The sequence below is a fragment of the Lepus europaeus genome, chromosome 18 (assembly GCF_033115175.1).
Source record: "Lepus europaeus isolate LE1 chromosome 18, mLepTim1.pri, whole genome shotgun sequence".
In the NCBI taxonomy this organism is placed as follows: domain Eukaryota; kingdom Metazoa; phylum Chordata; class Mammalia; order Lagomorpha; family Leporidae; genus Lepus; species Lepus europaeus.
Genome location: NC_084844.1, coordinates 42,575,095 through 42,587,964, shown reverse-complemented (window position 1 = coordinate 42,587,964; position 12,870 = coordinate 42,575,095). Strand labels below are relative to the sequence as shown.

The 12,870-nt window shown below is 45.4% G+C and overlaps 1 protein-coding gene across 2 annotated transcripts in view; it reads left to right on the top strand.

Moving 5' to 3' along the window:
* The first annotated feature begins 574 nt into the window (after positions 1 to 574).
* The window catches only part of NF1 (neurofibromin 1), a 291,063-nt gene continuing 278,767 nt past the window's right edge, over positions 575 to 12,870 (top strand). For both annotated transcript variants that reach the window (XM_062175267.1, XM_062175266.1), the window contains exon 1: positions 575 to 838. In XM_062175267.1, the coding sequence (XP_062031251.1) occupies positions 779 to 838 (60 nt within the window). In that variant the 5' untranslated portion in view covers positions 575 to 778. The remainder of the gene's footprint in view (positions 839 to 12,870) is intronic.

Here is a 12,870-nt window from a genome sequence, read left to right as displayed (position 1 = left end):
CTACGAAGGCCCTGGAAGCCCGCGGCCGCGCGCCGCGCTTCTGTCGGAGCCGAGAGCGGCGCGCTGGCAGAGACTCCAGCCCCAGGGCGCCCTCACTTCCAACCCCGGGAGCAATCCAAACCCCGAGGCCGGCGGGGGACGGGGAGCCCGGCGAGGCGGCGGGGACGGGAGCGGATGCTCCGGGGCCGGCTCCGACTCTCCCAGCCCGGACCCAGCGCGGGTCTAGGTGAGCCCCGCGGCGCTGAGGGACGCGCGCCTCCCGGCCCGGAGGAGTTAGGTGACGTCACCTCCAGAAGGGCTCGCTTTTTCATTAATGAAACCGGCCAGCGCGCGCGCATGCGCGGCAGGCCCCTTCCCTCTCGCTTCCCCCTCCCCTTTCCCAGCCGCGCTCTCAATCTCTAGCTCGCTCGCTCTCCCTCTCCCCGGGCCGTGGAAAGGATCCCACTTCCGGTGGGGTGTCATGGCGGCGTCTCGGACTGTGATGGCTGTGGGGAGACGGCGCTAGTGGGGAGAGCGACCAGGAGACCCCCCTCCCCTCCCCGGGCCCCCCTCCCCCCGCCCCCTCCCCCCTGCCTCTTCGCCAACGCCCCCTTCCCCTCTCCCCTTCCCGGCTGGGCGCAGAGCCCCCATCCCCACCCCCGTGGGAACGCTCGGAGCCTGCACTCCTCAGACCCTCTGCTCGCCTCTTCCCTCACCTCAGCCCCCGCTCCCCGCCCTCTTCCCGGCCCTGGGCGCCGGCCGACCGGTCCCTCCGCCGCCCCCCGGCCGCGGGGAGGACATGGCCGCGCACAGGCCGGTGGAATGGGTCCAGGCCGTGGTCAGCCGCTTCGACGAGCAGGTAACGGGCCCGTGGCGGGCGCCAAGTGGGGGTGGGGACGGAGTGGGTGAGGGGAGGAAGGAGCTGCCGCCTCCCCCGCGGCTGCCTGGGGCTCTGGAGGAAAGGAAAGGGGAGAAGGGGGGACCGTGGGGGTGGCCGCGGCGGGAGGCGCGAGGAGGGAGGGCACGGCCGGGAGCTGGGGCGCCCCTTCCCTCCTAAATCGGGGGGTGGGGCCTTACCCCCGGCCAGCCCTCCGACCCTCCATCCCCTTTATCCCAGCCCTTCCGCTTGCTAATAGGGATGAGTGACCTGGGGGCGCTCTCAGGGGCGCTCCATCTGGATTTAATCATGCCCCCATACTTTTTTTTTTTTTTTTTTGGGTTTTGTTTTGTTTTTGAACGGAGGTGGGTAACGTTTAGGGGTTCCCTCTTGCTCTTCGCCTCATCGGGGGTAAGGGCCTGTCTTGTGTACCCCGTCTAGAACGATAACATCCCGCCCCTCCCCCAGTGTCTTCAGCTTCCTCTCTGGGAGGGGGAAGAGTAGAAGAAAGCTGGGAAAGCTCAGGTTTTCTTGCTTTCTGCCCCCGAGAGCCCCAAGTGCACACACACACACACACACTGCACAGCTTCTTCATGCCGCCCCCCACGGCCGTGCCCCCGAGCCCCCGCGACGCAGGACTGCCGTTCACGCCGCCGTTTGCAGTGGGCCCCCGAGTTCTGAAATACTTCGCCCCCTTTTCCTTCCTTGGTCCTTGCAGCCCTCCCGCTCTGCGCCTTTTTCTTGCGGAGCATTGCTTTCTGGAGTGAGGCTCTCGAGGAGTTAGGGGAGACGGGAAGGCAAAGTGGGGAGCTGATCGGACACACTGACAACAGCGAGCAGAGACCGCCGGGATGTGGTCCAGGCCTGCGATTCCGCTAGTGTGTTGTTGTTTTTGATTCTGGCCTCTGGGTTGACAGAACTTTGGTTGAGAATATTTGCGATGGGGGGGGGGGGGAGGGCGGTGAGTTGCATAGCTTGGGAGGTAACTTTATATTTCCCGAGTTTCACACCAAAATCCTATGGCTTATCGGAGTGAAGGCACGCATGCCTTTTGTCAATGGGAATTGGATTAACTTCGTGTTGCTGTGGGTGGTTGGAGATGGTTTCAAGGGGTGCTTTTGCAGCTTCAGCTCTACCGTGGGCTTCCTGTGATGAGGGAGTTGGTTGAGTCGCTCTGTTTTGTTCACTGGATATAATCATGAAAATGATGAGGAGATCTCAGGGTGGAGGAGGGCCTTGTTGCATTAGATCCAGACACACTTCCTTGCAGGACTTACAGCTTTTCCGGTTTACCTGGAAGATATCTGGGGACAGGCAGAGGAAGTAGAGAAGAAGCTACATAGATAAAATAAAATTGCAAAGCCCTCGGAGACTAGAAAGAGTTGTTTCATCCATTCTCTGCTTCCAGACCAAAAGGCGTTTCCACCCGCTGTACTGCTGGTCCATCTGATGAATGTTGCTGCCCGTCATAGATTACATTACTGATAGAGTACTGGATTTCAAACTTAATAGAAAAGACTTTGTCTATGTAATTAAAAAAAAAAATTTAAAAGGCACTGAGAAGATTTCCGAAACAGAACCTGTCCATAGCATACTGTGAATGCAAGAATTTGAGGGATTCACTCCATAGTTAGTTACTCTCAGTATTTAAAAAATAAAAAAAGTTTTTTTTCCTGATTTCTTACCTGTTGATCTGTATGCACATTTACCATATAACAAAAAGGTAGTTCCCTAGATTTTAAAAGAGGAGTGATTTTGAGTATATGCCCAGTAATGTAAGAAAAATGTTTCTCCTTCTGTCCCCATTGTTAAAAGACCTTATAGGCTTTGTCATTTGTTTTGTGATGTATATGATAAAAATCAGACTCACCACCACCTGTTAAAAATTGAGGATGTAAGTTTTTAAAACAGCATTCTCTACATTTCTATATTGTAGTTAGGAGAAAGTACATAGGATAAGTTATTCCTTTTTTTTTTTTTTTCTTACAAAGGTAAAAGCCCACTGGCTTTGAGATGCAGAAGTGTGTTCAGTGTTGGACATAAGTTACTTCTACTGGCTGATGTATTTGAGCAGTACTAGATGTTTAACTTAGAGTTCCTGCTTGGGTTGGATGCTCTCAGCGAGGAAACAGGCACAGAGGCGCAGTGACATGGTACACCTACAGCTTGAGCCTCAGGATGAGAACTATTGAATGTTTTGTGAGGATTCCATGGAATTTGTTTTAATAATCCATTAAATACAGTTAGAAGAAGGCATATCTATCTAAAGGTGGCAACTCTGTTGATGATTGATGTTTGGGTTGGAGTTCTAATATTTTTCTCTGATTAAAACTTTCCATTGCTGATGACAGGTGCTGTAGACCTTGTTAAAGAAGTGGTATTTCCAGCTTGACATTTTGAGCCCAAATCCTTGTTTCCAAGCAGATTAAAATGTAATTTGCTGATGTTGCTCCTAAACATAATATCAATGGCCAAATGATTGTTACCAGTTTTAAATGTAATCATCTTGATTAGGGAAATAGCAATTACAAAGCGAGAAAGCTGAATGTATCTGTTACATTTTCTGTCTCTCTTTGACCTGCCTTTGTGGTGTTACATAGTAAATTTCTCAATTGGAACTGGCACAGTTTAGATGTGTAGCTTTTAATTGTGGCTCATTAGCCTGGTTTCTTAAAAAATCGGAAGCTTCTTGGTTGTTCCAGCTAGCTCTTGTGCCCCCCCCCCCCAATCTTTTTAGGACTGTATTTCTGAATGGGAAAGGAAAAAGAAGCAGTTACTTAAAGTTTAAAAAATATTGAAAAAGGCATCCCCAAATGATTTGTCAATATGTGTTCATAAAGCATTTACATGTTCCATATCTAGTCAAGTGAAAACAGTATATGGAAGATTTTAAAGAACATGTTACAGAATGAACCAATTATTTATAATGGCAGATTGGTTGTTATTATATATTGAGTGCAAATCAGAGTGTCCTTTGACTATGTGGTATAAAATTCACAGTAAGAAATGATTGGAGGTGTCTTTGAAGTTACAAACCACATGCTAATTGACCGACTAGGTGGATTTGTAAAACCTAGAAGATAGATTTTTTTTTTTTAAGAGAAATCTCCTTGCCTCATTCTTAAATACTAGTCTGTAGTCTTTATAAGGCCATATAAGTTAAAAGTAATTACTATATTTATGGTAGGTGATATTTTATGGTGAGAAATAATACACATTCTTTATTCTGGAGTTCATCTTTCAAGATTTCTTCACTTGAAAGGCAGAGTGATGGAGTAGAGGATGATGGTGGGGGGACAGAGCAGGGTGGGGATTGGTGGTGGTGGTGGTAGAGTGGAAATCTAAATGCCTGCAACAGCTGGGGTTTTTGGCAAGGCCTATGCTAGGAGCTAGGTCTCTCATGTGGGTGACAGGAACCCAAGCACCAAGCCACCATCTGCTACCTCCCAAGCTCAAAAGCAGGAAGCTAGATCTGAAGCAGAGGCAGGACTGAATCCCAGGCACCCTGAAGGTATCCTGAACTATGGCTTCAGCCCCTGCTGCACAGTGCCTGCCCTGTGGAAACTGTTCTTTTAAACAGTTTCTTCCAGGGCCGGCGCTCTGGTGCAGCAGGTTAAAGCCCTGGCCTGAAGTGCCAGCATCCCATATGGGCACCAGTTCAAGTCCCGGCTGTTCCTCTTCCGATCCAGCTCTCTGCTGTGGCCTGGGAAAGCAGTAGAAGATGGCCCAAGTCCTTGGGCCCCTGCACCCACGTGGGAGACCCGGAAGAAGCTCCTGGCTTCGGATTGACGCAGCTCCAGCCATTGCGGCCACCTGGGGAGTAAAACTAGTGGATGGAAGACCTCTCTCTCTGTCTCTACCTCCCTCTGTAACTGTCTTTCAAATAAATAAAATAAATCTTAAAAAAAAAACAAACAAAAAAAACCAAAAAACGATTTCTTCCTGATAGTCCTCAGTTCTTAGCATCCTCTCATTCCTCCTACCTTATCTGGGATCTGTCTTTGTGAGTTTCTTCCTTTTCACCTCCAAATTTACTTAGATTTCCTTTCACTTGGAAAGCAAACATTTACTTGGTCTTGCAGCTTTCTCTTTTTTGACCAATCATTTTCTTTTGTTGCCAGATACCTGCTGCCTCTATTGTTTGTCCACCCATTTCCTTTATAACTCTGAAAAGTGGCTTCTGTTCCCCACACCCCTTGCTACTTTCTTGAAAGTGATTCCTGCTGGCGAAATACAGTGGTCTTTGCTCTGCTGTGATGCCACTGTGGTATTCTACCCTCAGAACCTGGTCTCTAGTTCCAAAGACACAATGCTTCCTGGTGTGTGCATTGGAGATGTTCTCAGAGACCTTTGAGCAGATGTGCTTTCTGTACCAGAGTGTGCTGCCCGTAGCTGATGGGGGTTGCTAAATGTGGACCCGAGTTTTGTTCTGCCACACGCTACTGTGTTTTTATGCTTTACCTTAGCTCCTTTACAGATCCTAGATTTCTTCATTTGTTGAAAAAGAAATCTCTAAGTTTCTTCTAAGTTTACATGTTCAGTGTTTTAAACATTTTTTTTTTTTTTTAATCTCTGTGACACAACAGCCTATTGGGAGCTGATCCCATTTAATTTACGAAAATTTTCTCATCTGTTTGCACTTATTTTTCACGTAGGTTACTTGGTCTTTTCTGTCTATAGCATGCTTTTTTTAATTTTTATTTATTTTTATTTTTTGACAGGCAGAGTGGACAGTGAGAGAGAGAGACAGAGAGAAAGGTCTTCGTTTGCCGTTGGTTCACCTTCCAATGGCCGCCGCGGTAGCGCGCTGCGGCCGGCGCAGTGCGCTGATCCGTTGGCAGGAGCCAGGTGCTTCTCCTGGTCTCCCATGGGGTGCAGGACCCAAGCACTTGGGCCATCCTCCACTGCACTCCCTGGCCACAGTAGAGAGCTGGCCTGGAAGAGGGGCAGCCGGGACAGAACCGGCGCCCTGACCGGTACTAGAACCCGGTGTGCTGGCGCTGCAAGGCAGAGGATTAGTCTAGTGAGCTGTGGCGCCGGCCTATAGCATGCTTTTATTACTGCTTCTTGGCCTTTGTTTATGTCAGTCCTTATCAGAATGCTTTAATTCCTCCTTTGTGCTTTTTGACTTCCTGTCCAGATCAGATTTCATTTTTTATTTCTGTGAAATCTTTTTATACTAAGCTGGCTGCTATCTTCTTGGTGTCCTTGGAATTTTTCAGAGCCACACTGTAAGAATTCTCTACTTAGGATGAGCAGTGTATTAAGAAGCGTGTGTCTTGCATGTGTGTTCCCTAGGTGTCAGCTATTCCTCTTTGGGAGGTTGTGAGCATAAGATAAGGCACAGAAGGTATAGGAAGGCTCATTTTCTTTCTTTCTTTCTTTCTTTCTTTTTTTTTTTTTAACAAAAGGAAATATAAGGAAGATAGTGTTCTATAAAAGGAATAGAAGGAGAGGTTTGTGGTCAGCTTAAACCGTTAAAAGGCTTAGAATCAATACCGAGGTAGAATGTGGGCATCTGTTTCTTTGCAGAGGATTGACTTGTGTTTATAAAAGCATTGGCTTGTTTCATCTGACATCTTTTAGAATACCCTATTTTCTTGGGGGCGGGGAGGAATAGATGAGGCAGTTTGTTTTGACCTTGAAAAATAGACAAGGTGTTTTACTTGTAGTAACTGAACTGTTTGTAAACTTTCAGCACCTTGTAAATGTCTCTATCATACTTACATGGCGGTCTTCAGTAAACAGAGTCTTCTTGGAGCTTTTGCTGGAGGGATTTTTAACGTTTTTGAATGTATAAAATACTTGGTCCTGGAAGCACCCTCACTAGAGTTTCTTACAGTGTAAGCAATGGACTGCATGCTGACCACTTCCGTTGTTATGTACCTTTGATATATAGTATAACTGAGAGTGGGTTTTGAGCCATTCGCTGTCAGCAGAAGAGCTTGAGTTGTGACAAGAAAACCCCAATCTAATATGGAGTTACATCCTATTATAAGGAATTGTATTCTAAATTGTATTCTAAAGCTTTACACACACACACACACACACATATATATAGTGTGTGTGTGTGTATTTAATCATAAGTGGTACTAATCACTTTGCCATAACAGTAACTTGGGGTACAAACTTCCAGATTGCATGTTTGCTTTAAGCCACAGTTTGGCATTCTTTTGGCTTGGCTTAGGGTTGCCACTACAGCTGACAAGCTGTTGCCTGCTCTTGTTCATATTTTATAGCTTTGAGTGTCTTACCCTATTGGATTTCAGAGAACTTCTTAACTTTTCCTGATGAAATCCTTCTCTTCTCCAACTCACACCCACCCTCAACCAATTCAAGAGGCATGGAGTTTATTTAGTAAATAACAGGATTTAACTTTCTTTTAAGGACTTTTATTAAACTTACTTCTGATCATAATTTTATACCCAGGTAAGGGCTATTTGGGTAATTATGTTTCACAACAGTCTCAGGGGGCCCTCATTGTTTAGTTGTTGACAGGGTTTTTTGGTATCCTCACAGTAATTTGGGCATGAGGAAAGCTCTTAACCACCTCAGCTTTGTGTGGCCAGCATACTGTGTAGTGAGAGGAAAAGCTCTGGCTGCAGCGTCCCCTTGCCCTCTCTTTATCAGTGTGTATGTTTTCATCTGTGCCTTCCCTAAAGCATGGACTTGTTCAGTGTGTTAGGTGTGAAACTTTTACATGAAAGGAAGCTGCAAGTAGTCATAGCAGTGTATCACCATCTGTGCAGTATTTTTTTCTATCCCTTCCTTATAGTTCGGTGGTTATTGTTATTTCGATTCTGAATAAGAAAAAATTAGACAAAGCAACTTATTCATGATCATGTGATATGTCATTGAGTTTCAGCTAGAATGTGGGTATCTTAATCCTTTTTTTTTTTTTTTTTTGAAAGTCAGTTACGCAGAGAGAAGAGAGGCAGAGAGAGAGGTCTTCCTTCCATCCACTGATTCACTCCCCAATTGGCCGCAACGGCTGGAGCTGTGCCAGTCCGAAGCCAGGAGCCAAGGAGCCTCCTCCAGGTCTTCCACATGGGTGCAGGAGCCCAAGAACTTGGGCCTTCTTCTACTGCTTTCCCAGGCCACAGCAGAGAGCTGGATTGGAAATGGAGCAGCTGGGTCTTGAACCTGCGCCCATATAGAGTGCTGGTGCTTCAGGCCAGGGCGTTAACCCGCTGCGGCACAGCACAGGCCCAAGGGTATCTTAATCCTTAGATCACTATATTCAATAAGTAGAACTTTACAAAAAAAAGTCTTAAGTTTTATGGACAAATAGCACATATATATAAAATGAAGACCATTTCTGTTTCTTCACTCTAAGATGATAGTTACATGTTGCTTTTTATGTTCATGTGGGAGTATCTGAATCTTTTTTGGTTATTGTATGTTGGAAATAGACATAAGTTTTAAAAATTATGTCCTTGACTTTATTACTTAAACTCCTTGTCATCTTATCAGAACTGCTAGGAGTTATAACATTGTTTCCTTTTTAATTAGTTTTATGAAAAGATTTATTTATGTATTTGAAGGTCAGAGTTATGGGGGGAGAGAGACAGACAGAGAGACAGAGAGAGACAGATCAGTAGGCCTTCCTTCTGCTGTTTTACTCCCCAAGTGGCCATAATGGCCTGGGATGAGCCAGGCCAAAGTCAGAAGCTTCATCCTGGTCTCCCACGAGTGGCAGTGACCAAGTGCCTCTGCCATCTTCTGCCACGGGTAGGGAGCTGGATCAGAAGTGGAGCAGGGTCGGCACCGTGGCTTAGCAGGCTAATCCTCTGCCTTACGGCGCCGGCACACCGGGTTCTAGTCCCGGTTGGGGTGCCGGATTCTATCCCGGTTGCCCCTCTTCCAGGCCAGCTCTCTGCTATGGCCCAGGAAGGCAGTGGAGGATGGCCCAAGTGCTTGGGCCCTGCACCCCATGGGAGACCAGGAGAAGCACCTGGCTCCTGGCTTCGGATCAGCATGATGCGCCGGCTGCAGCGGCCATTGGAGGGTGAACCAACGGCAAAAAGGAAGACCTTTCTCTCTCTCTCACTCACTCTCACTATCCACTCTGCCTGTCAAAAAAAATAAATAAATAAAATAAAAGTGGAGCAGCTGGGACACGAAATGACACCTGTGGTATTGCAGGAGGTGGCTTTACCTGCTACACCACAAAGTCAGCCTCCTAATGATTTTTTAAAAAGCATTTTAGTTTATTCATTGTAGATTTTTAGGTGAAGAGAGTTGAATTTAAGAGAATATAGAGTTCAAGAGAATACCAACAAGAATGTAGAGTTACAAATTTGAGATTATATATTTTTGTTTCACTCTTTTAGCATTGAATAGTACAGTTTTGTAAAGGTTTACATACTTGAAGATCATTTCACTTGGAATTGGATTAAGTTTGAGGCAACCTTTTTGACTTTGGTAGTATTTGAGAGCCTTTCTCCTACTGGATTTGTGGGTGTTTCTGTTATTTTTATTTGTTATGTCTACTTTTTCAGTTCTTCTGTTTCCCTGTGGCAACTCTTCATCCTGCCTCTAGAAGATTTTTTCCTATTCTGTCTTCACCAATGCGTTTTTCTTCTGTCCCACCTCCAGACTGGGAAAATGTGTCCTCATGCTACAGGCAGGTTGGTGGAGTGGTATGTTATGTTTCCTGTTATGTTTTAGGTTTTGGCCTCTGATAAGTGAATATGCAGTAGGGAATGGGGGAGAGAGAGGATGGGTTTGCTTTGGTAAAATGCTGACAACAAAGATTAGTGAAGACCTGAGCTCTTGTTTCTGCCCTGACACGAACTACCTTTATGAAGTTGTATTACTCTGCTGAATTCTAAGCCTGTTTCTTATGATCTGACCACTCAAAACTTTTTAAATATTATTTTGTGTCCTTATTGAGTCAGCCCTCTGACTGAATAAATAATTCCAGTCACTAATTGATTGCTCAAGATCCTTTGTTAGAGGAATGGGAGGCTCTTTAAGTCCTACTTCGGCAGTAGCCCTGACAGATGATTGTCTAACCTCTACATGTACATTAAAAAAAGTAGTCATTCATACTCTAGAAATAAGAAAAATACAGCAAAATCAAAAAAAGTAAATAAAAGTCATTTATAATACCACAACTCAGAATTACTATAAGGGCCAGTGCTGGGGTATAGCAGGTAAAGCAGCTGTCTGCAATGCCACATCCCATGTGGGCACTGGTTTGTGTTCTGGCTGTTCCACTTCCAATCCAGCTCCCTGCTGATGGCCTGGGAAAAGCAGTGGAGGGTGACCCAAGTGCTTGGACCCATGCACCCTTGTGGGAGACCCAGAAGAAGCTCTTAGCTCCTAGCTTTAGCCTGGGCTGTTGAATCGTTTTGTGTTCTCTTTTAATTCATAATGTAAACACTTTCCATGAGCTTATGATTTCATTTATGCTATTTAAAAATTTAAGGGATTATATGCAATTTTAGTTTTTTCTTAATATTTAAGAAGTTTGAATTTTCTACAGAAAATCAGAAAAATGATAATAAAGTAGTGTTACTTAAAATATAAAAAGTGACTAGAATATATCAATCTAAGAAATTAATCTCAATTTCTAGCCATGTAAGATTAATAGGAGAGTAGGGTTTAGATGAGGTAAAGGTATAATAAAGTGACTAAAGTAAAAAAAACTTGTTATTGTGCCTGTAGCACTGAGAGGGGACTATACCCATGCCCTGCCTGTAATAACAGTCTCCTTGATGGGGATATTGGTGTTAACAAGTTTGTAAGGATGATTCAATGGTTGTCCCAAACAAAATTTTACTAATTTCCTTAGGTTTGGGCTGGTGTTACTATGGAACAGATAAAGCTGCCACCTGTGATACCAGCATCCCATATGGGGTGATGGTTCGAGTCCTGGCTGCTCTGCTTCTGATCCAGCTCTCTGCTAATGTGCCTGGGGAAGCAGTGGAAGATGGCTCAAGTCCTTGGGCCCCTGCACCCACGTGGGAGACCTGGAAGGAGCTTCTGACTTCCACCTGGCCCAGCCCCAGCTGTGTGGCCATTTAGGCAGTGAAACAGCGGATGGAAGATCAATCAATCAATCTCTCTCTTTCTAACTCTGTCTTTCAGATAGTAATAATAAAAGATTTTAAGGTCAAATCCTTTTTTTCTTATGCTATTATGAATAATACTATGGTATGCAGTCTTATTTTGCCCTGTGAATAACAGAGATCATACATCTCAAATTAATAACACTCTGTGTCTGCAGGTTAGTAAATGTTAGGAACTCTAGCCTTAGATTGACCTTCATTTGTCTGACGTGATCAGCAGACATTTAAATGTGTACTATTTGTGGGAGATGCTGGAGTGTTGTGGCAAATGCTGGGGAAATAAAGACGAGACGTGGCTTTTGGTTTTAAGAAACTTAAAGGATTGTTTGGGAGAAAGACAATAAGAAAATTATGGCAAACATTATGACAGGTGCATAGAATAAGTGGTTGTATATAATAGGAGCACTTAATTCAGAAGGGGTAGCCAGGGAGACCTTGCGAGAGAAAGTGATGCCAGAATCTAGTTGTGAATCTTTTAGGTTCTTGTTTGCCATACTAAGGTGTTTAGATTCTCTTTTGAATAATTTCTTCCAGTGCCTTTTAGTGAGAAAAGGAACATGATAAAATGAAGAATGTTAGGAGGTTAAAAAACACAGAGATCGGCCGGCGCGGCAGCTCAATAGGCTAATCCTCCGCCTTGCGGCGCCGGCACACCGGGTTCTAGTTCCGGTTGGGGCACCGGATTCTGTCCCGGTTGCCCCTCTTCCAGGCCAGCTCTCTGCTGTGGCCAGGGAGTGCAGTGGAGGATGGCCCAAGTGCTTGGGCCCTGCACCCCATGGGAGACCAGGAGAAGCACCTGGCTACTGCCAACGGATCAGCGCGGTGTACCGGCCGCAGTGCGCCAGCCGCGGCAGCCATTGGAGGGTGAACCAATGGCAAAGGAAGACCTTTCTCCCTGTCTCTCTCTCTCACTGTCCACTCTGCCTGTCAAAAACAAAAACAAACAAACAAAAAAACAGATCTAAATTCAGGTGGGATTAGAGACTAACATGGTAGTCAGAGAAGGAGGAGATGGGGTTGGGTTGTAAATAGTGGGGCACTTGGTTGAAAGTGGGGTAAGGCATTTAGGGAAATTGGAAGGTGCTTGCTTTAAGGACTCAGCTGATTTTGGAGACCATCCATTTGCTGTAGAATTGAGGAGATCAGGAAAGTGGAGGACCAGATGTTGGGTAGGTGGTCCACTTTGACATTGAAGTCACCTAGATTAGGGTTGCCAGATTTTTGCCAATAGAAATATATGATGCCAGTTAAATTTGAATTTCAGACAAACAATGAATACATTTTTAGTATAGGTGTTTCCAAAATACAGTGTGATGCATACTTAAAGAAATTACTCATGTTTATCTGAAATTCAAATTGAATTGAGAGTCCTGTAGTTTATTAGGTAACACTAACCTAGATGATATCTAGATGGAGGTGGATGTGGGGCGGAGAAACTGAGCCAAGTTTGATGTGGGGAACATACCCCGAAAATTGGTAGGTGACAAGGTTTGTTAGTGAGTAGTACATGAATCATGAGCCTTAAGTAAGAATGGGCTATTTATTTATTTATTTATTTTTGATTTATTTATTTGAGAGGCAGAGTTACAGAGAGGCAGAGAGAGAGAGAGAGAGAGAGAGGTCTTCCATCCTTTTCTATCACTCCCCAGATGACCGCAACGGCCAAAGCTCTGCCGATCTGAAGCCAGGAGCCAGGAGCTTCTTCCGAGTCTAGAGTCTACCATGTGGGTGCAGGGGCCCGAGGACTTGGGCCATCTTCTGCTGCTTTTCCAGGTCAAAGCAGAGAGCTGGATTGGAAGTGGAACAGTGGGATGCCGGCACTGCAGGATGTGGCTTTACCTGCTAATGCCACAGTGCCGGCCCCAAGAGTGGGTTTTTAAAAAGACAGGAAAATTTGGAATTAGGCCTGCTTGAGTCTTGTATTCATTGTTTCTGATT